At 35.1% G+C, this 27796-nt stretch overlaps 3 protein-coding genes across 3 annotated transcripts; all 3 read right to left on the reverse strand.

Annotated features, from left to right (window-relative positions):
- Positions 1–1751: 1751 nt before the first annotated feature.
- Positions 1752–2468, reverse strand: LOC130497571 (cytoplasmic 60S subunit biogenesis factor REI1 homolog 2-like). Its single transcript, XM_056990479.1, has 3 exons — positions 2298–2468; positions 1997–2206; positions 1752–1904 (listed from the first exon to the last, which is right to left on the reverse strand). Exons 1-3 carry the CDS (start codon positions 2387–2389, stop codon positions 1814–1816), a joined length of 393 nt encoding a protein of 130 aa, XP_056846459.1. The 5' UTR covers positions 2390–2468; the 3' UTR covers positions 1752–1813.
- A 6520-nt stretch (positions 2469–8988) lies between these two features.
- Positions 8989–11768, reverse strand: LOC108814695 (probable GABA transporter 2). The gene is made up of 7 exons (XM_018587312.2): positions 11527–11768; positions 11229–11459; positions 10603–10700; positions 10319–10505; positions 10100–10230; positions 9791–10027; positions 8989–9642 (listed from the first exon to the last, which is right to left on the reverse strand). The coding sequence occupies exons 1-7, from the start codon at positions 11609–11611 to the stop codon at positions 9253–9255; spliced, it is 1359 nt and encodes a 452-aa protein (XP_018442814.1). The 5' UTR covers positions 11612–11768; the 3' UTR covers positions 8989–9252.
- Positions 11769–20817: 9049 nt separating this feature from the next.
- LOC108817063 (COP1-interactive protein 1) lies at positions 20818–27700 on the reverse strand. The gene is made up of 5 exons (XM_018589660.2): positions 27465–27700; positions 27134–27206; positions 26895–26953; positions 25974–26141; positions 20818–25868 (listed from the first exon to the last, which is right to left on the reverse strand). The coding sequence occupies exons 4-5, from the start codon at positions 26065–26067 to the stop codon at positions 21187–21189; spliced, it is 4776 nt and encodes a 1591-aa protein (XP_018445162.1). The 5' UTR covers positions 26068–26141; positions 26895–26953; positions 27134–27206; positions 27465–27700; the 3' UTR covers positions 20818–21186.
- Between the last annotated feature and the right edge of the window lie 96 nt (positions 27701–27796).

Consider the following 27796-nt stretch of genomic DNA (forward strand, 5'->3'; position numbering starts at 1 on the left):
TACAAAACTGTTTTTGTATATTCATATGATTGGTTTTATAAATCTGTATAAACACACATAAATAATTTTATTAATCATGATAGATACTTCCTTCTTGCAAACACAATTAATCCATCCAAGAATACATAAATAGATTGAAAGACAGATCATACCAAATGATGTATTTTTATGAATGATTTATGGACTTTATAGAGGCATGAAGAAACAAATTGTTTACATACCTTTTATAAAAGGTTTATAGACCCTTTATAAATGATTAATAAGCCGTTGTAAATAGTTTCTAAACTTTCTAAAAACTTTTATGAACTTTATAAATGTTTTATAAACTCTTATAAATTATTTATATAACTTCATAAAATATTTTACAAACCTTATAAATTGTCTTATAAGCATTTCTCAATGGTTATGAACTCTTATAAATGATTTAAAGACCTTCTAACTGATTTCTTTTATAAAACATTTAGAAACTGTTTATAGACTTTATATAAGCCTTTATAAATTGTTTATATACTCTTACAAATAATTTATAAACATTTATAAATGATTTACAAACTTTATAAACTATTTTTTATAAACTTTACAAAAGATTCATAGACTGTTATTAACTCTTATTGATTATTTATATATTCTTGTAAACCCTTATAATTATTTTACAAACTCTTATAAATTATTTTATAAGCCTTTATAAATGGTTATAGATTCTTATGAATGATTTAAGGATTTTCAAATTGATTTGTAAACGTATATAAACCTTATAAATTGTTTATTAACTTTAACGTTTTCATAAGCATTTATAAATTGTTTATTAACATATAAATGGTGATAATGTACTACTTTTTCATACATTAAGCTTCTTTTGTACTTGTTTAGTCACTATCAGTTTCTAATAACTAGTGTTTACATGTTTGTGAGTATTAAGTGGAGAAAGGCAGAAGAAAGTGACCTGGGAAAAAGTTGTGCCAATCCACCTAAAACATTCCTCTGGTGAGGCCTTATTATAATCATCTTCATTATTTAAAACGAAAATGTTTACAACTGACATTAAAACAAGAGAAGATATTAAAAAAGAACACTACAGATATTTAAATCATTTATAAGAGTTCATCTTCTCACTTATAAATAATTTATAAATTAATTTATAAACACTTATAAATAAATGTATAAACTCTTATAAATAAATGTATAAACTCTTATAAATAGCTTATATGTTCTTGTAATAGTTTTACAAACCTTTATAAATAGTAATATAAATACTTATATGCGTTTTATAAAATTTATAGATTTATACAAGGTTGACACAAGGTTTTATAAGCTCTTATAAATTTATAATATTTTATAAATGGTTTTATAAGCCTTTATAAATAGTTATATAAATATTTATATATATATATATATAAACTATTGATAAAGGTTTATAAATGATTCTAAATCTTCATAAATGGTTTATAAAAATTTATAAACATTTATAAATTATTTATAATCCTTATAAAGCTTTATAAACTGATTTTATAAACTCTTATAAATAAACTATACTTTAATAATATATTAAGAAACGAGAAGCCAGTCACGATCAAGCTCGTGAGCGTGGTTTAGAGCTGAGATGAAATCCGGGAGGAGAAGATTGTGTGGATATATATTAGGACAGATACGTCGGATACATAAGCTTAAGAGAGCTTCGAGCGTATACAAAGCTTATCCATAAACCAGCGTTACAGAAACCAAACAGCAGACTAGTTTGGAGAGATATTAATACGTAACGTTGTTGGGCAGATTTCTGATGACGTTGCTCTTCATTCCCAGCTTAACACGCATCCTAGCTCCTCTTTTGTTCATCTCTCTCATCACCTTCATCCTCACTATATCCTCCTTCGACTGCACCGTTGCCAAACCCATGCTCTTTGTACCTGCGTTGTTTAACCATCCATTCAACAAATCAGATTCTAAAGAAAAGAGAGTAGAAAGAGAGTATCATCTCTGATGGGTCTCAAAAACAAACCTCATGGCTAAAGAGTTGACAATGCGTTTCTGAGAAGACGGTGGTGGCTTCTGTTTGTAGTAACGCATGAACTCTCGAGACCCAAGAGTCCTGGACGTTACTTTGTTCTCCCCTCTCTTGGTGATCACAAGCTCAGACCCACCAAATAGCTCTACCGTATTAGCTGATTCACCAGCTACAACCATCTGGTTTTCGCCTTCATTGGCGTAACTATACAAAAACACACACATTCAATATAAACAACAGTTTCTATGATAAACAAGATACTAAAACAGAGGAAGAAGAATAGAGAGAGAGAGACCTGCTGCTGTAGTCATAGAACTCTTCTAGCTCTGCATCTTCTTCGTCACCACCATCACCGTAATGCACTTTGCAGTGACTCTTGGCTTCCATATGCTTTCGAACAGCTTCCAAACTGCTGAAAGGATGGCACAGTTCACTGCAGTACAGACAAATGAAGTCCCTCTTGACCTGTAAGAGAGACAAAAAATCTTTAACTGTCTGAACATGATGACTAAAGTGTTGAGACAAAACTACATACCTTTAAACCAACATAGGTTAGAAACCCTTTAGGATCTTTCAAGTACTCGATGTTAGGAATGAAGAACCCATGGAACTTATGCATATGAACCATACACTTCTCAATCGTCTTATGCTTCTTATCACACATCAAACAGCAACTCGGATCCAACTCAAACTGAAGACAACGCATATTTCTCTAGACGCAAAATTCCATCTCAATAAAACGCAAACAGTGAACAAGACTCTAGAGACCTTGCTTTTATCTCTCTTGTACACTGGAAAGGAAGGTAACAAGACAGTATTCAAGATGTATCTACTATCCATTAACCTACTACTTATAAGTTATATCATATAGAGTTTTTACACAAAAGCAACAATGTCAGGCAAAATATGCCATAAGCACCACCTCACACAAAAGTCTCACACTTGACATATCCTCTCTTCTCCCCTCATGATACCTTCTCTTTGTTCTGGTTACAAGTTGCATTTCACTCAGCAGCAGCAGCAGCCTGTTCAACGCATATCATTCAGCTTCCCCCCATTGTTTTCAAACAATCCCTATTCTATCTTTCTCTAAAATATCAACTATGTAGTAGACATATGATGCATACAGAGCTGAATGTTATATTAGTTAAACCTGGTTAAGAGGATTATCATGAGACTTCTTCCACATCTTCCAAATCAAGTCCTTGTACTGAGTTTGCGTAAGACCTGGCTTCTCCTCTTTCAGCCTTGGCATCTCAGCTTCTTCATAAGCCTATATCAATACACATCAATCCAATCAATTCTCCTACAATTAAACATCAAACACTAGTAAGTGTAAACCTTAAAGGAACCCTTGAGCCTCTTCTCTGGGTGGCGATCGACGGGGAGGCTATCCCCAACGCTCATCTTCGCTAGCCTCGTCAACGGTCCTCGCATCGATGACCAAATCATCCCTGAGAAAGTTGAACAGGAGAAGGATTCAACATCTGATCTCCGGCATGTGAGAGAGAGGTGGCGGACCTACGGCTGATCTCCGGTAGGAGAAATCAACAGAAATACAGAATCCCGAGAGAGAGTGCGAGGATAAGAATGAAGATCGAAGAGATAGGCCAAAGGGTGATTTGGTCATTTGGCTATTAATGAGAAGGGCATTTATAAAAATGTCCTCCTTCTAAGTGTAAATATGAATTGTGGTACTACACAAAGTGTATTTATGAAATTTCCCCTATAAAAAACCTCAGATGCCAAGTTTTTATTAAATAAACTATTGGATTATCCTAACATTAAATATATGTATATTAAAAATAAATAATAATAATAATACAAATTAATAAATTTTGACTAAAACTTAGGTAATATTCAATCATAATAATAATCTAAATCTATAACCAATTGACCTTGCAAAATCAGTAAAAATAACAAACTGTATATTAACAAGATATCTATTACTATAAAGTATGGTGTATCCCTCCTGTTGCGACAGCTAGGACGCCACATCATCAATTCGATCATTCTAGTCGCGACACGTGTCCATTAACTAAAAAACAGCGTTTCATTTAACTAACATTTATTGTTACGGGTTTTACAATGTGTTTGAACTTTAGGATGAGACCACCCGGCCAGCCCGATAGAGTCGACCCTAATCTTCTCTTTACGCCGTCTTAAAAAAAATATAGGGTTCATCTCCTCTTTTTGTTCGATTGCGACGTCTGATCTTCATCACTGAAACGCTTCCAGTTAATTCAATCAATCAGATGTAGTCTTGAATGTGAGGCGGTGTACTGCGAGTATAAAAGGTTAGCCTTCTTTCTCTGAAAACCATCTTCTGAATCAATCAAGCAGTAAGCTTACTTTCTCAGAAATGACTAACTCATCCATCTTCCTTTTCTGATTTGAAAACCAGGTGCTGCTGCCCACCGATTGAGATGCCGAATTTGATGACAAAGAGTGGAACTTGGATTGAGATTTATAGATTTTCTCAAATAATTGCAAAGAATCACTTTCAGAAAGCGACCACACTACTCTGTCTCCTCCAGGATATCCTCGCCAGTTCATCATAAGTTTCTTCTATGAACTTTCCAGATTTTTTAAGGTCGGTTGTGGATTATTTGAGAAGATTTTACTTTCTTGATTTTGAATTTGTTTTCTTAAAAGATTTGTGGATTTTGCTTTTTTACATTTGTTTCAGTCGACCCTCATGTCTGCCACCGTCAATGGTTCACATGCTCGCGACTTTACGACACCGGTTCAAGACTGGTTCGAAAAATTCTTAAAATGCACTATACCAATGATTTGTCTGTTGATCAGATCAAACGATGAGAAGAGGAAACCATTAGTTGCTCCTCCTTCCGGGTTAGGAATACAATGAAGTTGACTAAAGAGATAGAAAAAGAAGCTGGAAATTGGTTCATAAAGTTTATAGAAAAAGCTTTGGAGAAGGGGATGAAGAAGTGTAAAGGCACGGGTGATGCAAATGTTAACAAGTTCCACTGTCTCTGATTTTCTAAGTTGTAAACTAGGTGAAAGCAGAACAGACTGCTGATAGCACGAGATATAGGTACATCCAAAAGCATCATAGGTCACTAAAAAGCTCAGAATCAAAATGAAGAATTTAAACATGATTCTTTTATATTGTTCTTACTTCTATTTCAAAGGCTTTTTTTTGAACAACTTCAAAGGCTTCTTAGTTTCCACTTCTTATCGATAAATTTATTCATGGAATCTATTGCTGTTAATTAAGCTTATAATAAAGTGGCTGTTCTCAAATGTCATAGATAAAAGATGGTCATATCAGTAAGAAAAAAAAAAAGAAAAAGACAAACAAAAAAATGTTTTACAAATTACACAGGCAGCTTCGTGTAAATGTAATGAAGGTCAATTTTATCATCATCATAAGTGTTCATGTTTTATCAAACTTAGTCGAGAAATAAGCATAAGTCCAGCTGTTAAGAGTGAGTTGTCTGATTTGGTTTACAGTCAAGTTGGTCCCTTGATGGCAGTAACAACAAGCTTACATGAGAGTTAAAAATCAATTCAAGAAATGTCGACATGCACTATAACTCTTGACTTGAGAGTTAAAAATTCTTAAAATGCACTATACCACTGACTTTTTCATTTTGTCATAAAACTTAGCTTTGAAAAATCAATTTAAAAATGATGAAACAACAATTAATGATTAATACATAATCAGAAAATTCTAAGAGAAATGAAAACTAACAAGATATAACAAATATAATAACAAAATTATTGAATTGTGCAAAATTTTTGAAGTTGAATAACATAACATCAAACAATTTTAACCGTCAGAGATGAACATAATAAGAGAAATTGAAAATAACGATTTAAAAATAACATTTAGTAAATGTTTTAATATAAACATAAACTTTACTAAATATCTAATGTTTCATAGTTTTGTAATTTAAAAAAAACTGTGTGTCTTATTGGCATAGTTAAACTAAAAGAAACTCCGACAGGAATTAAATAATTATTTTAAAAATTTTACTACAATTCGATAAGTTGATAATTTCTAAAATAAACTTTAAAATACATAGCTAAGATTGTTGCAAAACAATTATGAACCTTAATTGTATTTTCAGTTAAAATTAAATTAGAATTTCAAATTTGTATTGTTAGTTTATTCATTCGCCCGCCCGTAGGGCGGGTTTACCCTAGTTTTCTATAAAGAAAAGAGAATAATATTTGAAACCAATGATAAAATAATATGATAAAGTATTATACGGTAAGGAATTTATTTTAATTTTATTTTTAATATAATCTAAGATATTAAGCTCAAGGATATTTTAATGAAAATTTTCTTTTGTGAAAATTAATGCTACTATATATATGTGTGTATATATATATACAATAAATAAAAATAGAACACTAAAAATTAAGAAATTTCATACAAAATGGGTATCTCCAAAAACATATTAATTTCATTTGTTTTCTTTATCTTCTTCATAGTATCTAAGTGTAGTTTATGTCACTAATTAAATATTTATTACTTACTTTTAATGTATATTTTAAATCTTATATTAATTATGAAATATGTGTTGATATTATATTAGCAATTAATAATATTTTTTTGTGTAGAACAAAACAACCATAAACATATTTGTAATCTATATATATTATGCATGATGTATTGGCTTATGAAAACCCCATACACCAAGTTTTTATTAAATAAACTTGGATTCATCTAAAACTAAATATATAAATTTTTTCAAAATATTTAATTTATAATATTAAATATATAATATAAATTAAAATTTTTGACTTAAACTAAGGAAATAATCTATAACCAATAGAATTTGCAGAATCAGTAACAAATAACAAAACATATATTGACAAGATATTTTCTATAAAAAAGAGAATAAAATTTGTAACCAATGATGAAATATTATAAAGTAAGGAATTTATTTTAATATTATTTTGACTATAATCCAAGAAATTATGCTCAAGGATATTTTGATGAAATTTTCCTTCTTCGTCAATGAAATATTCCTTTTATGAAAATTTATGTTATTATATATATATATATATATATATATATAAATCAAAATAGAACACTAAAAAATTAAGAAAAGTTCATACAAATGACTATCTCCAAAAACATATTGATCGCATTTGTTTTCAATATCTTCTTCATAGTATTTAATGTTCATTGCTACCCAGATATTTAATTTCACTTTACTGTTTACTTTTATTTATACTCATATATTTATCTTTTTATAACTGTCAACATTGTAATCATTTTGATTTTAAATAGACTTTGAAGTAAAACAAGACTACAAAAAATTCTACGACAATATTCCGTGTAAACCAAATGACCAAGCATGTGAGAACTTTTGCGCATCTATGACCATTCAGTTAGTTGGTGATTGTAGTTCTGGAAAAATGTTGTTGTAGGTCAAAAAGGCCAAACTAACATTATTAGATATTATAATTTTTGTACTTCTGTTTTAATAGTATAGATGTTATCAAAACAGGTTAACATAGTGAACTATATAATACATGTTTACTATTTAAATATCTTAAAATTTTTGTATATACAACAAAAATATATTATCTAAATGAATAAACTTAAAATTTTCTAAAGGTAATCCAGAACTTTTAAGTGCAGATAATAATTTAGTATAAATTAAATAAAAGGTAATTTTTAAATATTTGGTTTCATGCATATATTGATTTGTTTAATAATCAAATGCAAACTCAACAAAATATAAAAATAATAAAAGCTATAAATACATGTGTGACTGTTTGAAACAATTAATCTTACGACATTTAAATTATAAAATTATTATACTTGATTTAGCTATATAAAATTTAAATGATTAACGTGAAAGTATATACTTAATAACGATGTAAAACAAATATACATTTATATGAATGAAATCGCATATCTGCACAATTGCACGGTTCAAAATCTAGTTATATCTATTAAAACAAAAAACTATTCTCACACGTTATGGGTCATGATCAAGTTAAATATTTACATTTGTACTTTTAATTGGTTTAAATATTTATTTGGATTCCAATAAAATTTCAAGCAATTATATTTTCACATTTTTTGTTAAAGAAATATTTTTATTTATGTTTTAACTTTTAGATGAAATGCATTAATTGAAACTAAAACATCAATCTTTCAAATACAACAATAGAATTGAGAACATCAGCAATTGCAGGAAAAAAAAACAATAAATATTTGCCTTTCTTTACATTGTTTTGATGTATTTTTATTTTTCTGTTTTCAACAAAAATTCCACCATTCATATTTTCTACATTTAATTTTATTTTTTGAAATTTAGAAAAAAATACATTGATTAAAATCTGAACCGTTAGTTTTTCAAATATAAACCAAAATCCACAACATCATATTTTTTTGTCGCTGGATTGTAATCACATAACCTTCATATTAATTAATCCAAAGCACCACGCTTCAGAGTGAGTTGAAAACGATCGTCATTCTCTTTTATTTCAGTAGGAGTCACCGAGATAAGACAACTCTCTATTTTGCTCTATTAACAGAGTTAAAGAGATTACTGTTCAATAGAACTTCATGTTGCCTTTCGAAGTAATCATAGTTTGCATCAAGAACTTCATCACCATCGAATGAAGAACCATCAATGATTGAAGCCAGTAAGACCCGTCGCCACCATTCGCAGTAGATTTGTCAATTACCTTTTCTAAACAGTTCAACTGAACCGAAAATTTTATCTTTCCAAACCAATTAGAAGAAGCATATAAAAGAACAATAAAAAACTTTGCCATATTCAAAATAAATTAGCAATAAAACAGCAACTAGAAACAAAACATATCAAAGGAAAAGAAGCAAATCGAATTAAACAAGTCGATGTCTTAAGCGTGATTTTGGACAAGATCATTTTTTAAAATACGGAAAACTATAAGATCTATCCTTTTTGGAATCATCGGAAACATCATCCACAGGACCACAACTACAAAACGTTTTTTTTTGTCAAACCAACTTATAATTAGAACCATAAAGATGAGTTAACTCCATAGGAGGAGATACATAAGCAGAAGACAAGGCTGATTTGGCTAATCCATCAGCAACAACATTCTCAAGTCCTGGGATAAATTTAAACAAGAAAAATGTAAAAATTAATAATTTCCAACTAAAAATCAACCATTACTGAATAGAAACCCTCACCCAAAAAGAAAAAAAAAACAGGTACACAAAAAAGTGCGTCTATGTATTTATCCATATATACTATATGATAAGTATCGATCTAATCAACAACTTCACTACTAAACAACTTGAACTTATTAGCATCAAGAACAAGTTTCCTAACAGAGGAGAAAGCTCCCATGAGCCCCGCACAAGTGAACACAACCATTATCGTCATGTTTATCCAGTACGTGAAGCTCCGTTTCGTAGGCTTATATGTCATGTTGTATAGGAGCATTGGCAGCACGAAATCAAGTGGGATAAACCCAAACGCTCCTACCACCGCATTTATATCCCCAAAGAAGGGTAGCATCGCAGCCATGAACCCACAGAACGCCATATATAGTGTTCTTAGTATCAAACGTGGCACCAGGTTGCGTCTTGAGAACATCCCTTGTGTTGTATCCGCCGAGTTCTTCTCCATTATCTCATACGCAACTTGTGAATACACCTACCAAAAAACCCCTTTAAATGTTAGCCACTCGTCTCGCTGCCAATATGAATCTTGTAAATGTCTGATCTATTGAAAGATAACTTGGACAGCAAGATGTGTTTTCTTGCTATCCAAGTAACGACCACTTCTCTATTTTAAAACTTACGAGGCCAATGGCGAAGAGCTGAAGAAGAATAAAGATGACCGCTAGGCCAATGACGACGATAGGAGCCAGAGTCGGTCCTTCGTCAGGCATTAGGTTCTTGAGAATATTGGAGCTCGAGTTACTACCAAATACCCAATAACCAGAAACTGCAGCCGAGTAAAACGTGAAGAAGATCACACTATAACACAAAATTAGTCCTTTCAGCATCTTTCCTGTAGCTGGTGGAGCAAGAGTTGCCTGCATTTATATATATTAAGTATCACATAAATCTCAAGCTCATAACATATGATGTTGTAATTGATATTACACCTGTATTTCTGGTAGAATTCCATTTCCGAAAATAGCAGCAATGATTGAAATCGATGTGAAGGCACTAAAAACTCTCCCTGAGTCCGAGGGCTCGAGTGAATACTCACGTTTAGGAGCGTGTTTAGACAAGCCTTCATAACCAAAAACAAAGCTATTAGTCTCGAACTTTACCATTAGTTGTCGTTTTTTCTGCTAATGTAATAATAATCATCACGGTACCTAGGTTGATACAAGCCCCAACGACGAGGAAAGTATAGCCTAAGCTGAGAAGGAGAGACGCACAGTTAATGTGTCTAAGAGAATGAAAACTTGGGAGCTGTGACAGGACAATCATTACGGCTGTGACCATAGCAATGAACTCGTAGAGCTTCAAGTTTCCTTGTGGGAAAATACTCGAGTACATTATCTGTGTTAAAAGAAAACAGATGAAATAAAAACATCTGATCCATACATATCTTAGTGCCTTGTTTAGCAAGTAACTAAAGGTTTTTTGGGTTTCTTACATCAAGACATTGGCCTGCGAGTAGAATGGCGCCAATACCGATTCCAGTGTTGATAGCCGTTTGAATGAATATCACTACATAAAACATCCATCCTGATCCTGCAATCACATTACAATAACCGGTCCAAATTTTAAAATAGACCGGTATAGCATAACCAGTCAGTTACTCCTATAAAACTTTAAAATATTCTGGTCAACTTTAAGAATATCTATATTTATAATCCAAAACTAATGTATTGATTCACCTAATAACCACCTATGTTGACCATTAAACCGAGCCCAACTAGATTTTTCTCGGAGACTCAAACCAAAAGTTTTTGGTTCCAATTGGTTAAGAATTCTCTGAACCGAAGAACTGGGTAAACCAAACTTTCTGCAATCTAACCGATCTATACAAGCTAAAGAAATTAAATTCTACACGAAACCGGAAACCGGTTATTAGAATTCGGTACCTTCAATACAACCAAAACCAAAAGCACGTGTGCGATCAGGAAATCTAACGGACAAATAAAAGGTCAAAGTATCTACACTGAAACTTGATCCAACGTATACGGAATTACCCAAAATAAGGAAAAAAAAATATTGCAAAAGATTTAATTATGAGAAAATATGATTTTGTCGTTGTACCGAGAACATCGGCGGCGAGTTCCCGGAATCGGATATGACGGCGGCCGGATTTTTCACAGTGATCGAGAACCTTGGACATGAGGTAGTAAGCGTAGAAAGTGACGAGTCCCATCGTCGTCAAGCACACAAACCCTAACCACCATCCCAGTCCCCTGAACGCGTACGGTAACGTCAGTATCGTGGGTCCCACGATCGCCGTCGTGAGATGAAATCCGGCGTGCCACCACTCGCCTGAAATTCTCCGGCATCAAAATTTTAATCAATTCGTGGAGAAAGCTTTCGGAAGGGATCGAATTACCTTTTGACTGGAGGACAAAGAGAGCTCCGGCGTCGGAATCGAGCCGAGAAGAAGGAAACATGTCGGATCTTGGAGGATCCGCCATTGAGGTAGAATGATACGGAATTAAAAGAGAGTGATTCTTGGGGGCTGGTGATGATGATGATGATGATGATGAGAAATAGCGTTGAGGTGGTGATGCATGTTAGCTAGTAATAGTTCATAGTTAGTTGTTAACATGTTAATATTTATATATCGGTGGTTCTTTAAATAAACAAAGCAACAACCTGTCCGAGTGGGAAAAGAAGTCATTATATGCATTTCACCATTTATTCGGGATGAGTATTTTCCGTGTCAATTTATCTTTCTTTTTTACTTATTTTTTTTTTATTTTTAAGATTCCTTTAACCTGTATTTGTTTTCTTTTACTTAAGAAAGAAATAAAGTAATAATCTAGATTCGTTTTTTTCAAATTTGGTTATGAGTGGAAGTCCTTTGGTTTAATAGTAAAAATTTTAGAAAGTTATGCTATATATCTGAAGTTCAATTCTTTTGAGACTATAACTTTTTTTTTACAGATTAATTGATACAAAACTTATCTGAAGTTATAGAGTGCCGATCTCAGGCATTATTAGTTGAATGAAAACATTTGGTGAAAACACACAAAAATAGCAAAATCTTTGTCTTTTGCTTGTAGACGACTATATATATGTAGGTACTCAACCATATATGTAGTAGTAAATATATCTAACTTTGGTGTACTGTTTTTGTTCTCCATAAAGAGTGAAACTTCCAACCATCAATAATTGCTTCTGAAAATGATAACGTGCAAGATAAATAATAAGTTGATTCAATTGAGGTGGTAAACAACAACATATACTTACTGTGGACAAAACAGAACATAACCGTTCACTACACCGCCAACAATTCCTATCAATGGATGTGATCATCAACTTAATTGATATATTTCTTCTACCATGAGCAACAAATCATCATTTACATAGATGACAACTTTCAGCTAGCTTCAGCGATGCTCCAACTTTGGTTTGCCAGATCTTTACCCACAATATTTTTTTCAGCTCTCTAATCAGGGAATTTTTAATGGTGGGCTGACTTTTTATTTTATTAATTTATCTTATTAAAACAGAAACATTCTGTTGGACCTAACATTTATTTTGTAAGTTTTTAAATTAAATACATATTTATACTTTATAGTTAAACATACATTAAGTCACTAATGTTCCTTTCTTTATACTACTATCCATATTTCCAAACAATATACTTATTTCTTTATACTACTATTAATGTTTCCAAACAATATATTTTTATACTACTATTATTGTTTCCAAATAATACAATAATTAATCTTAGTTATTTTATAACTATCATTTTCTCTTTAAAATTTTGTAGAAACGTCATAATTTCATAAATTGCAAAATAGTGAACTTTAAAATTTTGATTATAAGATTACAAATTATGAAACTATTACAATTTAAATCCAATTAGATTACATATCGGTCATCCATCAGTTCAATCGGTTAGTCTCGGGTTTTAGTGATTTTTTAATATGAATATTTTAAAAACATAAATTGAATTGTCAGATCTCCAGATTAACCGGTATAATCACAATCGGGTTGAATTTAAAAATACTGATTTAAATGCAAAATATTTTAAATACACACTCTTTAAAAATAACCAAAATATTTGTTAAATTATTAGTGAAATTTTTCATCGTAAAATATTCCGCGCTTCAAAAGCGCGGGTCAAAATCTAGTAATATGATTAATCCTAGTACATATGGTTTAGAATAATAGATGTATGAAATGATAAAATATTCATCACTTTTTATTATTTTATTCATATTAACTATATAAAAAATTACAAATGGAGATATATTTTATAGGATGGATATATTAGTTTAATATAACATTTGTTCGTCCAAGTACATATAATTGAGAATATAGATCCACCAAGTAGTAACATGGTTCTACCAAATATATATCATTTATTGTGAATAGTGAAAAGATCTTTAATTCATATAATACCAAGTTACAAAAAGATAATATTGCACTAAAATCACCTAGCTGGTTGATTCTTAGCGTCTGATTACAGCGGTTATAACTATGGCTGCAGAATTTTTTTTTTTTTGATGAAATTTCAACTTATTGATCATGGAAAAAAATATTATTTACATACTCCTGTAGCTTGTAAAAAGAATAGCTGTAAAGATGAGATCTAAAAACTAAAGTGTGATTTCAAACCATCTGCTAAGTAATCCCGCCAGCTTGTGACATGGTTTGTACGTGAGTGATACAATTCTATTCCTCACTGTCTTGTCTATGAGTCTGCGAAGTTGATCAGTAGAGCTCCTAGTTTGTTGATGACACCTTGTATTTCTCTCCCTCCATATGTGGTACACTTCCGTTTGGAACAATATCTTTGCAAGAATGGTGTCAAGGCTCTTACCCTCCATTCGCTGCAGCCTGTTTTACAAGTCCATTGCCAGTCCGGGTTGATATTCCTTCCCACAAACTTTCGTGCCAAAGACTCCCATATCGTGTAGGAGTATGGACAAGCGAAGAAGAGATGCTCTCTTGTTTCATCTCTCTCCCCACAAAGCTCACAGCCCTGAACAATTCCCCAATCCCTCATCCTATCTCCAGTAGACAACCTGTTCTTGACGGCTAGCCAGGTTATGAAACAAAACCGTGGAACCCCTTGTGTAAACCAGACCACTCTGCTCCATTCCACTTTACTTTTCTTGACTCTAATCTGGTCCCAAGTCCTCGCAGCTGAAAAAATAGGTTTGTAATCATCATCTCCATGTTTCCACATTATAACATCTCGTCCTTTTTCAGGAGCTGGAGGCTCAATAGCGGAAATGCAATCATAAAGATCGTGAAACCGACGACTTCTCCTCCCCCTGATATTCCACTCACTTCCTTGCACTGCTTCACTGACCTTGGCCTGTCGCCTAACACCCAGATAAGTAGTCCCTGCCGCGCCTGTGATATTTATAATTTTCCCTTTACCCAGCCAATCATCAAACCAGAAATGACATGTCTTCCCATTTTAACGTCAAACCGCAGAAACTGATATGCCAAATCCCTCAGCTTTAAAAGCTTTCTCATATCCAAGATCCCTGCAATGCATCCCTTACGTCCCAAAAAGAGTTATATTTGAGCAGATAGTGATTTACCCAACTGGCCCATAGAGAGGACGGTTGTGTGTATAACCTCCATATGAGCTTTAGAGCAAAAGCTTTGGCAGTGTCTCTGAATTTCCTCACTCCCAATCCACCTTCATCCTTCGGGGAACAGAGATCTTCCCAACTGACCTTAGCCTTATGAGTTTGGGTAGGGGAGCCAGACCATAGAAATGCACAACACATGCTTTCAATGGTGTCATAACACTTAGCTGGTAGGATAAAAGCGGAGCTCCAGAAGTTTACCATGCTAGTAATGACTGATTGAATCAATTGCAACCTTCCTGCAAATGACAGTGACCTATTGGACCAGCATAGCATTCTAGCACGAATCTTGTCAATAAGTGGCTCATAGTCATAGCTTGTAAGAGTCTTTGTGGTGAGAGGCATGCCTAAATACCGAATAGGCAGTGTTCCCACTCGAATACTTAAAGATGATGCAGTGACTAGCAGATCACTTATATTCCTTCCTGTTGCAAATATAGAAGACTTGGCAGCATTGATATGTAATCCAGACATGGCTGCAAAACGCCTCATAACTTCCATGATCCCCAATAGTGAGTTTGACGTACCATTAGAGAAGACAAGGATGTCGTCGGCAAAGCTCAAATGGGTAAGCTTGATGCCTTGACACTGAGGATGATAAGCAAATTCTCCTGCTTCTACAGCTTTGTTTAGGAGCTTTGATAAGACGTTGTTGAGGATAACATACAGATAAGGGGAAAGAGAGCACCCTTGACGTATACCTCTAGTACTGGTAAAAAATCCCTCCAAGCTTCCATTCACTGGTACTGTAAAAGAGGCAGTTGAGATACATAACCTGATCCAGTGTATGAACTGAGCCGGCAATCCCATGGCTTGCAAAACTGATGTGATGAATGACCATTTGACTGTATCAAACGCTTTGGCAATATCAAACTTGATGGTACACTTCTCCTTGTTCGTACTCTTATGATAACCAGTAACCAGCTCAGAGGCAAGTAGAACATTTTCCAAGAGTAACCGATCAGTTATGAAAGCACACTGATTTGCTTCTACTGCTTCAGGAAAAATTATCTTTAATCTGTTGGCTAAGACTTTAGATATCACCTTGTAGAGGAAGTTGCAACAAGCGATTGGCCGATAATCTTTCATAGTCTGCGCAGTTGTAGTTTTAGGTATCAGGGTGAGGATAGCAGCATTCACTCCAGTAGGCATGAATCCAAAAATAAAGAAGGACTGTATTGCCACAATGAAGTCCCTTCCTATGATTGGCCATGCAGTTATAAAAAATTCCTTAGTGAAGCCGTCTGGCCCCAAAACTTTATCATTAGGTAGGGACCGAAGCGCTTGTTGTATCTCTGCTGCAGTAACCGGGCGCACCAACTCAGCTGTATCATCCCCTGAACATCTGTAAGTTAGCAAATCCTGCAGAGCTTCCAGATATATATCCTCAGTAGTCGGATCCTGTCCTTGTAGGAATGTCTGAAAATGCGCCACAGCCTCTCTTTTGATGTCAGGAAGGGAGGTAAGAACTTCTCCTTGTTCTGTGGTCAAACTTCTAATCGTGTTTTTAGCTATCCTTGTCTGCACCATGTTGTGAAAAAATCTTGTATTCTGATCTCCTGCAGAAAGCCATCGAACACCTGACTTTTGCCTATAGAATTTTTCCTCTATACGAGCTAAAGCATTCCATCTCACTGCTGCCTCCGCCGCCCTTGTGATATTTTCCGGCGTTGGATCTAGGAGTACTCTGCTTTGACATTCACACAACTCATCATACGCTTGTTTCGTACGTGCTGGCAGGTCTCCATAGTGTGTTTTATTTAGCTCACGGAGAGGCTGTTTGAGGAGCTTCAGTTTCCGGTGAAAGCGAGAGAGCAGTTCTTGATGGATAAAGAATTTCAGTCGTGTCCCATACTCTCTTTACTGTAGGCAAAAAATCCTTATGCTCAGCCAGATAGTTGAAAAAACGAAACGGCTTCCTAGCATCATTAGTGATTCCTGCCGTTCGAATCAAGCACCGTGCATGATCTGATATTCCTCCTGCTTCGAAATGCGCCGAGGACAGAGGATATCTACTCAACCAACTTTGATTAACCAGTGCTCTATCCAATTTTTTCCCTATAGGATCCTCCACCCTGTTGTTCCACCATGTAAACAAAGCACCTGTATAGGGCAGGTCCATTACTGAGCAATCAGTCACTGCTTCCTGAAAGTGTCTCATGCCTGTTTGGTCTCTTCGATAATCCAACGCCCTGGAGTGCTCACTTGATGCTAAGGTTTCATTGAAGTCACCGATCAATATCCAAGGATGATTTAAATGTTCATAAGCTGCTCTTGTACCTCGCAATTCTTCCCACAAATGAGTTATATCCGCTACTGTATTGAACGCATATACGGCAGAGCAGATAAACTGTTCTCCAGTGCTCGGTACCTGAATTGCACAAGTGATTACCTGTGCACTCATATGCAGTTTCGTAACTACCATCTGATCAGTCCAGCAAACCCAGATTCTGCCCAAAGGATGATAACTGTAGTTTGTAAGAGAGTTCCAACCAGGCATAGCAGCATTCATGCACATCTCATGACTTGACTCATGTACTCTCGTCTCCACTAAACAACCAAAAGAAGGCTTCTCCGCTTGTAACCATGTTCTGAGGGTTCTATGCTTGCGTGGTAAGTTGAAACCACGCATGTTCCATGCAAAAAAAAGACGTCATTGCTTCCTATTGGAAGCTTTTTTTGATGTCCCTTGCTTACCACCAAATATCAGGTCTTTAGTGCGAACAATTTTCCCTCGTACCTGCTTCTTAACCGCAGCTGGTTTCCTGCCCCGTGTTGATGTCTGTACGCCCTGACCAGACACCCCTTCCGTTTTATTCTCAAGAATCTCACCCTTCTCAACCTCTTTTCCATTGCCCTCCAAATTCTCTTCCTCCTCTTCATCTATACCCTGTAAAGGGCTGAACCGCGAATGAGATATCTGAACGTCCCCTTTTGTTATTGTATCACTGCCTGATTTCAATCCTCTTCCATTTTCCCATTCATCAACCTCAGCACTGTGAAAGACTTCAGTAGTTGGCTTTATGAGCTTAATACCTTCTAACGCAGACATGTTGTTGTTAGAACCGGAGTTAGGATTTCCAGATCATGTATTAAATTCTCCAAAACATTGCCTTCCTTTACCATTTCTTTTCCCACTACTACTATCTGACTGCCCTCTGTTTCTCCACCCTTATCTCCTATCTTTTCTTCCCCACTGAGGCATATCAGCGAACTCAGAAACTGAGTTCTCCTCCGTCTTCTTCTGTAAAATTTTGATTTCCTTGCTTACACAGTCTTGCCCTTTAAGGGGGGGGGGGGGGGCGGGGGAAGCCAAAGAAAATTAACTTCAACTTCCTGGTCGGCACCAGCGTTATCTTTAAAAGAAATTTTCTCCACCAATGGTTGATGCAAGTTAACCTCCACTAGTGCTCGTGCTACATCCAGCCTCACACACTTCTCCGTACTCGGGTGAAGCTTCACAAAGTGACCCACTGCCTTAGACAAACACTTCAAACCCTTGTGGGAATAAAGGTTGTTTGGAACTCCCTTAAGATCTACCCACAATGGCATAGCCGAAAGATCTGGTGGGTGCATAGCAGACTCTGGAGACCAGACATTCACTACCAAGAGAACATCCGCAATATGCCAATACTTCCTTTGTATCACCATGTTCTTCATCTGACTGTTTTCAATATGAAATAGAACTGTGTTCTTTTCGATGAACTGAACATCAATATCCGAGCCCGCCTTTGGAGTAGACCATATGCGATTGACTGTTGCGTGAATCGGACTTACATGGGGTGCATCTCCAATGAAATAGCCCACCACATAGCTTTTCCACAATAGCTCTGCTTCATCGAAGATCTCCTCAGGTATCTGCGGAAATTTTTAAGTGCTAAAGGTTGCAATTTTTAGTGTTATTAAACGACTGTGTTAATAAATTTATGTATTTGTAAAATAATTATAATTAGTTAACTACCAAAGGTAGCAGCGGTTAAATAATAAATTAATATTGTATATAATTATAAAAGTATTTAAAATCATATTACTATAACAAGTATAAGAATATATTTATAAATTAATATTATTAAATGTATTTCATTTGTGTATTTCTATATATGTATATATATTAATATATTAAAAATTATACAAATATTTTTAGTTTTAAAGTTTACAATATAAATTAAAATATAATATATATATATATACTTTTTTGACAAACATAATATATATACTAATATTAGTATTTATATATACTTTGGTGTATATATATTATTTTAATATTAACAAATTAATTATATATTTTATTTTTATATTTTATATTTATATAATTTTTAATTTGTTTTTATTTATCCTCATGTAAATGTCCGTAATAGCAAACATTTATTGAAAAAAAGATTTGGAAATGGTAGTGTACAGTGTCTTTTGTGATTGTTGTAAAACACAGTGGTAACGGTAAAACAAAAACCAGTAAACTTCTTAGTATCAAAAAGACAAGAAAAATATAATAACAAATGATTGAGATGAACAGCAATTAGAAGTATGATCTCACATTAACATCAAAGTTTGATCACAACGACGTCTGACTTTTCTTTTTTAAATATATATATAGTTTCAAACTATGAGTATGAACACACTCACAAAAAGAGGCTATACGTATGAAAATTTGAAAAGTTGCAGTTTGATTGGTTCTTGGCTTGTCGCATAGTGGACGCAAACAAACACGTTTTTTGTTGAAGTTTCCATCAGTCACCTAAAATATTTGGACTTGCACAGTGGTCTTATAGTGTGATATATGGTGTACAGAGCTCGAAATGAATTCGATGCCGTGTATGCAGGCCAGTTGCAAGCAGCAGTCCGCGCTGCGAGCTGATTTTTGGAGTATGGCTCCAAGGCTCATCAAGCGGTAAGTATGCATGATATTCTTTTCTCACCAAGAGCAACAATTATCTAATAATAATGGAGCATCTAACAGATAGTGAAGACGAATAATACTATCACACCAACAACATTAATCATTCGTTCTGTACAATCCCACCCTCCAAAAGTAAAATATCAAATTCATTTCTGTGAAGCCCTTTATCTATTCTATTAATTCTTCAGCATGTCCAATTGATAGTAAGTTATGTCCAATTTAAAATTTTAATAATATATACATTTTAAATATAACTATATTGATATATATATTGATATTGTGGATATAACCACCTTTAACTTCCCCCAATAATCGATTTTTCTACTTTTGTAACTGCTTCCATATATTTTATTTAATCAAACAAAAGCTAAAATTAAATAAACATGCAAATGGTGCAAGATACGAACATTCCAAGAATCATTTTTTTTCTCTTCGATTTGTTACTTAACAAAAACGACCATATATAATTTTTGAAATCTTGAAGACTTTTTTTTTAGTAATAGTTTTTCTTTTTAAAAGCTTTTACACAAATATAATAAGAAAACACAAATATGCTTACAAAAAACACAAATATAATTATAAATAAAGACACAAATATAAAATTAAATTAAATTTCTATAAAATATATTATAAAACAGAATATACCCGCCCTCTCAGAAACAAAAAATATACCAGACATTTTAAGTGCGGATATATTTTTTCTTTTACATTTAAAAAAAAATATATTTATATTTGTGTTTTTAGTTGTATTTGTGTTTTTCTTTGCATAATATTTCTCTTAAAAAATTAATAAGAGATTTTAATAATTGTGTTAAAATAGTTGGACCACACTTATATCAATAGGTCATGTTCTTATATTAATAGTATTGACTAGATTTTGATCCGTTTTTAAAGGGCGGGTATATTTTCTGTCTTATATTTTTATAAATTTAAAATTTGTGTTTTCATTATATAATATTTTTAAAAATTATTAATAAAAGATTTTAATAATTGTATTAAAATAGTTGGATCGCATATATATCAATAGGTCATGTTCCTGTTTTTTATCAAGACGGGTATATTTTAAATTGAACTCAACTAATATCAATTGGACATGTTCCAAATTTAATAGTATTGATTAAAACATCTTATTAATCATTAAAAGAAATACTATACAATAAAAACATAAATATAACTAAAATACATATATTAAAATTATTTTTTTTAAATGTAAAACAAAACATATACCCGCCCTTTTAAGGGCGGGTCAAAATCTAGTTCCCATTAAATCCCACCACCAAACAAACTTTGCCCACAAAGAAAAAAAGAACAATTTGACTTACAAAAACTACAGCAACAAACACAGGGCCAACGAATATTAATGCAAAAGGAATTACACAAACACACCAAAAATATCCTCTCGACCAGAAGTTTTCCGAAAGTTCAACTTCTTGTTTGACCAGAACCTAAGAACCACATATACATTGTTTGAATTCATGTAAGGTGGGGAAAGAAATGCAACGTACCGTACGGTCTCCGATGATGACACGAGCTCTTAGGCTCGCTGCGACTGTCTTTGTCCTCGAGCCACAACAGTCTTAGACAAAATCTCTTCAAGATATTCACAGCGACCTCTATGGTGGTCTATCCACACACATAATTGCCTTATAGCTTCTCTTTTCTCTTCTCCAAGTCCCATCAAAGTCTCCTTCATCGTCTCCTTCTCCTTTTCATCTTCTCGTACCTTTTCTCCAAGCTTCTTTATCTCCTCTTCTTTCCTCTCCATCTCTTTCTTTATCTTCTCCTTCTCGTGATTCCTCTCTATCACCCAATTTGTAGCAGTCCACAGTAATTTAGATGCCTCCATTACCGTCTTCTCGTACTTTCCTTGCTTCTCCGTGATTTTTTCCGACACTGATTGAAACCCATCAAGTGTTGCGTTCACTTTCTCAGCTATCGCTTTTATCATACCTCGATATGTCTCATGAGTCACCGTGAGGCTTTTCTCAAGCAATGCTTGTTCCTCTATGTGCTTAGCTTCTTCTCTTCTGAAAGTTTCCTCTTTCTCTGTTAACATCTGTTCGGTTACCCTCAGTTTCTGGTTCGATAAACGAAGCTTAACCTCGATGTTACTGATTTTCTCCACGAGAGCTTCTATCTCTTCTCCTTTCATTTCCAGCTCGTTACGTAAACTCTCCATCGTTTCTTCATGACCTGCGATTGCAGAATCTCTGGATGTTACTTCATTGCCTGTCTCCTCCAACAATTTTTGGGCTTCTTTGTGATCTTCTGCTAGCTTATTAAGTGACTCCTCCCGTTCTTTTAACAGTTGGTTGATCTCTTTGTGTTCCTCTCCCAGCATATTGTAAGCAGTTTCTTGCTCTACCAATGCTCTTTTGACTTCAGTGATCTGATTAGACAATTCTGATTTCTCTTGCTTCTCTCTATCAAGCTCTGCTTCGGTTTCACTCTTCTTCACCTGCAGTGAATCAAGTTCGTGCTGCAGATTGTTTATCTGTTCCGTTAAGGCCACTGTTTCAGCCGATGATTCGTTAATCTTATCGCGCATTTGAACCATCTCTTCTGTTTTAGTTCTTAGCTCCTCATCAAGCTCACTTCTCTGTTTCCGTAGAGTCTCTATCTCAACTTCAAGACCCTTGATCTTCTCAGCTAAACCATTTCTCTCTTCTAGAATATTATCGTTATCTTTGACCTTGCTTATGATCTCCTCTTTTAGATTTGTAATCTGACTCATATATTCAGAGCTCTCCTTGGACTTCCTTTCAAGTTGAATCTCAAGTTCTGCTTTCTGGCTTTCAAGTGACGCTACTTTCTGGCCCAGACCATTGATCTCATCGATCAAACCCTTAATCTGAATTGAAGCTTCATCGCCTTTGCTCTCCATTAGTTTCTCTAACTCTTCTTTTTGAAGAGACACTGAATCTAGTGCTACTCTTAGGCCATCGATCTCAGCTGTCAAACTCTCGATTGTGGACGATGATTGCTTCTCGTTATCCTCAAGTTTTTGGGTTAAAGCAGAGAGTTCAGTTCCTCTCTCGTCCATTGTCTTCTCAAGTTCCGAGATTCTAGCAACCATTTCTCTGTTTTGCGCTTCCAGTTGCTCAATTTCAGTGGTCTTGCCTGCAATCTCTGTCTCAAGATCTACTGTACGAGCACGAACTGACTGTAGCTCCAGCTCAAGGGTCGCTACTGTTGCTTCTAGCTCTTTAGTTTGCACCTGTGATTTGCTTTCCTTCTCTGTCAGATGTAAAAGTTCAGCTTCTTTCTCAGCAAGCTGCTCTTTCAGTTTGCTTGACTCAACTGTGAGTTCCTGTAACGTGACCTGTACCCTTTCGAGCTCCTCTGAAGTATCTGAGATTTTAGTCGACAGGGTTTTGTTTTCTTCCTCTGCAATCCTCAGACTTTCACTCAGGTCAGAAACCCTTTGTTCAGATGACTTCAGTTGCGCTTCTAAATCTCTTAGTTGAGTGGATGATTCTCTCTGATGAGTCTCATGGATATCCCTCAAACTGAAAAGTTCCTTGTCTTTCTCACTGTGGCTCTCTTTTAACTGTCCAGACTCAGACATGAGTTCTTGTATGGTGTTCTCCGCCTGCTTGATCTCATTCGACATTTCTGAAATTCGTTGAGATAACATTTTCTTCTCCTCCTCAGCACTGTTCAGGCTCTGGTTCAAATCGTTAACTCGTTGCTCTGCTGATTCCACCAGTGCTTCTAATTCTTTCACTCGACTTGATGAATCTCTCTTATGTGCCTCGTGTACCTCCACCAAACTAGAAAGCTCACTTTCTTTTTGTATGTGTATACTTTTCGACTCTGCCAATTCAGCCATTAGTTCTTGTACCTTGTTCTGCGTCTGTTTGAGCTCGTCTGAAGTTTCCAAGATCTTCGAGGACATGGACTTGCTTTCTTCCTCTGAAACATTCAGACTCGCACTCAACTCTGAGACCCGCTGTTCTGATGATTTCAGTTGAGCTTCTAACTCACTCGTGCGAGTAGATGATTCTCTCTGGTGAGTTTCATGGATGTCCCTTAAACCCGAGAATTCTCTTTCTTTCACACTGTGGCTCTCTTTCAACTGTTCAGACTCAGACACAAGTTCTTGTATGGTGTTCTGCGCCTCTTGAATCTCTTTGGAGATTTCTGATATTTTCTGAGATAACAGCTTTTTCTCTTCCTCTGCATTGTTCAAGCTTTGGCTCAAATCTGCAACCAATTTCTCTGATGCTTCCACTTGCGCTTCTAATTGTTTTACATGACTCGCTGATTCTCTAAGCTGGGTCTCATGTAACTCCGCCAAACTAGAATGCTGACTCTCCTTTTCCTTGTACCTTTCTTTTATCTCTTCCAATTCAGCGATTAGTTCTTCAATGGTGTTCTGTGCCTGTTCGAGCTTGTCTGTAGTTTCCAAAATTTTCGATGATATAGCTTTGTTCTCCTCCTCTGCAGCCTCCAGGCTCACACTCATCTCTGAGACACGCTGTTCCGATGATTCTAGTTGAGCTTCTAATTCACTTACTCGGGTGGTTGATTCTCTTTGATGAGTCTCATGGATGTCCCTTAAACCAGAAAGTTCCCTCTCTTTCTCACCGTGGCTCTCTTTCAACTGTCCAGACTCAGACTTGAGTTCATGTATGGTGTTTTGTGCCTCTGTAATCTCGGTAGAAATATCTGAGATTTTCTGAGAGAGCAGTTTTTTCTCTTCCTCTGCATTGTACAAACTCTGCTTCATATCTGCAACCTGTTGCTCTGCTGATCCCACCAGCGCTTCTAACTCTTTCACTCGACTTGTTGAATCTCTCTGATGCGCTTCGTGTATCTCCACCAAACTAGAAAGCTCGCTCTCTTTCTCTTTGTGTCGGTCTTTCAACTCCCCCAGTTCAGCCATGAGTTCATGTATAGTCTTTTGCGCCTGTTCAAGCTTGTCCAGAGTTTCAGCATTTTCCGAGGAGATAGCTTTGTTTTCGTCTTCTGTAGCCTTCAGACTCGCACTTAAATCTGAGACCCGCTTGTCTGAGGATTCCAGTTGAGCTTCTAATTCACTGGTTCGGGTGAATGATTCTCTCTGATGAGTCTCATGGATGTCCTTCAAACCGAAAATTTCTCTCTCTTTCACACTGTGGCTCTGTTTCAGCTGTTCAGACTCAGACATGAGTTCTTGTATGGTGTTCTGCGCCTTTGAGATTCTCTGGGAGAGCAGTTTCTTCTCTTCCTCTGCATTATTCAGGTTTTGGGTTAAATCTGCAATCAACTTCTCTGATGATTCTACTCGTGCTTCTAATTCTCTGACTTGACTGGATGATTCTTTCTCATGGGTCTCATGTAACTCCACCAAACTAGAGTGCTCACTCTCCTTTTCCTTGTATTTTTCTTTCACCTCTCCCAATTCGGAAGTGAGTTCTTGTATGGTTTTCTGTGCCTGTTGGATCTCACCGGAAAGCTCTGTAACTTTCAAGGATAGAGATTTGTTCTCTTCCTCTGCACTACTCATTCCGCGGGTCAGATCAGAAACTCGCTGTTCTGCTGCTTCTAGCTGCTGCTTGAAATCAGTAGCTTCATCTTTAAGTTGGTCACTCGTTGTTTTCCAGTCTTCTGCAATTTTTTCAGCTTCTTGAAATCTTTTGATACCAATGTCTATCTCAGTTTGCAGTTGATCTCTTTCTTTTTTCATATCTTCTAGCTTCTGGTTCAGATCAGTTTCTGTTATGCCAGCAACTTCCAGTTTCTGACGTAGTTCTCGGCTATCACTCAAAGCTGTTGTCTTTTCGCCCTCTAACTTCTCAGTTTCAAGTTTCAGATTGCTGATGATCTCTTCTGATTCTTTTAACTTCACCAAAGCTGCTTCAAGCTCAGAATCTACTGCTTCTTTTTCTTCAACGCTCGCTGTCAACTTATTTCTCAGATTAGCAGTTTCCTGATTCGCAGTTTCGATTTGTTGCTTCAAGCCATCTGTCTCTACTTTTCCATTTTTCTTGGTCTCCTTCTTCGAAGAATGGTCAGAATCCGAGTCTGAGCTTGATGAAGAAGAGTTTTCTCCTTTCTCGTGGACCTTCTTCCTAATCACTCCCGTTAGATCATCGTACTGGTGATATAGTGACTGGTACTCCTTGTAGAATTCATTCACTAACTCGGAAACCTCTTGTCGTTTAGATTTATCTTCATCGATGTCTCCACTCTCAACCATTCCCAAGATTTTCTTCACCTTTTCATCTATTTCTGTACCAGATGATAAAAATACTTTTCACGTAAGTATTTATCAAACCAAGAGCTACGGATTTCATTGGACATGTGAAACAAAACATAGTATTGTAGGAAAATTACCAGATTTGGTTCCTTTAAGCATTTCACCTTTCTCATGATCAAAATGAGGCTCAAAGAAAGACTTCAAGGTCTCTCTAAACAGATGCTTTCTCATGTCTCTTTATTCGTCTCTCCAACTACTTGTTCAACTTAACAACAAGAGGTTTTGGGAACCCAATATTCATTCATCTGTGAAAAATACACAGAGAAACATATCAGAAGAAACGTTAAGATTAGCAGAACATTCATAATATAATAAGATTAGTTAAATGCCATTATGTAATAAGAAAAGAGGTAACATCCTTTTCACATCCATTCCCGTAAATATATAGTATAATACTACAAGCACATTACTAAACTAATAATAAATTTGGCTGCATAGGTTCGCATCTTGGTTTCAGCAGAGAGAGGATATAATAATAAAGAACTCTGACAAGGTATGCAGGCAATAATATAACTTGTGGGTCCCGCAAAGAATATCGGTAGATCACCATGGACCCGAACCTTGAATCATTCAGTATTTCTTACTAGTTCTGAGACTTCATACCAAGTGATAAGGCTTACTTATACAGAACAGAAGATGTATAAAACGTAAATTATAATGAGAATACGGATTAACGCTAATCCCTTTACAGTGCCGGGTCTAAGTTGGTAACTCATGGTATAGGGTGAGACAAGAAATATCATGTGGAGCCACCTCAGCAAATTTGGAAAAGCACAAACGTCTAGAACGAACGATAAAAGACAGCTATCATAGCTCAGAAAATATGAGTTGTTACTTTTTGTTCTTATGTTACCCCTTTTAACAAACTACATAAATAATACAGTTTCAAATAAACCAATCTCGATCCGATCTTAAATAAGCATATATTATATTTTAGAAAAAGGAATTTACTGCTAGCAAAACGGTAAAAATAGGGAGGGGTATCTAGTTTCTCTTACCCCTTTTTCCCTTAGAGCTCCCGGGAAGATCCAGAGAAAATCAACTTAACGGATTTAGCCTGTATGGATAAGAGAAAAGATCAATGTATAATTCTGAGTAATAAATTTGTGGAAGCTTAGTGACAAATCCAAAGCAGTTAGTAATCAAAAGATGAATTGATAGCAAAATCTAATGTATCAATTTCCTATGGAAAGAGAGCGGCAAAAACAAGCAAATGTGAAAAGGGACATTGATTTACCTTATAAACTCTATCTCGCTTGTTTACCCGAAACTGCGAGAGATCAGCGATAACCTCGGTATGATTTGATTAACTGCAGATGTGAAATTTATCAAAATCTGAAATAATCTTGAGAAAAAAAAAGAAGAAGCAAAGGAACTAAATCAAATGAGTAAAGAAAATCATCATCGGCAAAGAAAAAGAAAGTGATTATGTTGATGATCAGTTCATCATCAAACACTAGCGTAAACTAAATCGAAGAATCAAGCGAGCGACCTAAGTACTTGCTCATATCAACAATTATCTAAACCACGCGGAAGCTACCAAAAATCATCGAGAATTGAAGTTGTACCTGGAGACGGAACTGTGCTGGGGAGAATCGAGATCAAGGAAACAAAAGAGAGGAGGAGGAGCTCTCTATCTCTCTCTCTATCTCTGTGCGTTTCAACGATGGCAAAGATTACGAAATTGAAAATCGATGCGAGGGAGGGAGAGAGATTGAAGAAGAAGAATAAAGTGATTTGTTTTGGACTTATGTGGGAGAACAGTTATGAGCACATAAACTTTTTGTTTTTTCAATTTTTGAGAAGACGAATGAGAGAATCTTTTTTTCTTCTTTCTTTTTGGGAAAATTTGCCTTCCACAAACGCTCCTTTCTTTTTCGGATTATTACGCTTCTGCCAC

Source organism: Raphanus sativus, chromosome 7 (assembly GCF_000801105.2).
Source record: "Raphanus sativus cultivar WK10039 chromosome 7, ASM80110v3, whole genome shotgun sequence".
Taxonomy (NCBI): Eukaryota; Viridiplantae; Streptophyta; class Magnoliopsida; order Brassicales; family Brassicaceae; genus Raphanus; species Raphanus sativus.

Bases quoted from the DNA above. Each gene is read 5' to 3' on its own strand.
- LOC130497571 (XM_056990479.1), bottom strand. From the start codon at position 2,389: ATGGAAGCCAAGAGTCACTGCAAAGTGCATTACGGTGATGGTGGTGAC. The intron at 2,207-2,297 runs GTCTCTCTCTCT...GTTTTTGTATAG, and splicing joins TTCTATGACTACAGCAGCAG to TTACGCCAATGAAGGCGAAA. The intron at 1,905-1,996 runs GTTTGTTTTTGA...TAAACAACGCAG, and splicing joins GTCAACTCTTTAGCCATGAG to GTACAAAGAGCATGGGTTTG.
- LOC108814695 (XM_018587312.2), bottom strand. From the start codon at position 11,611: ATGGCGGATCCTCCAAGATCCGACATGTTTCCTTCTTCTCGGCTCGAT. The intron at 10,701-11,228 runs GTACAACGACAA...ATGTGATTGCAG, and splicing joins ACTCGCCGCCGATGTTCTCG to GATCAGGATGGATGTTTTAT. The intron at 9,643-9,790 runs GTAAGTTTTAAA...GTTTTTTGGTAG, and splicing joins AGCTCTTCGCCATTGGCCTC to GTGTATTCACAAGTTGCGTA.
- LOC108817063 (XM_018589660.2), bottom strand. From the start codon at position 26,067: ATGAGAAAGCATCTGTTTAGAGAGACCTTGAAGTCTTTCTTTGAGCCT. The intron at 25,869-25,973 runs GTAATTTTCCTA...CATCTGGTACAG, and splicing joins GCTTAAAGGAACCAAATCTG to AAATAGATGAAAAGGTGAAG.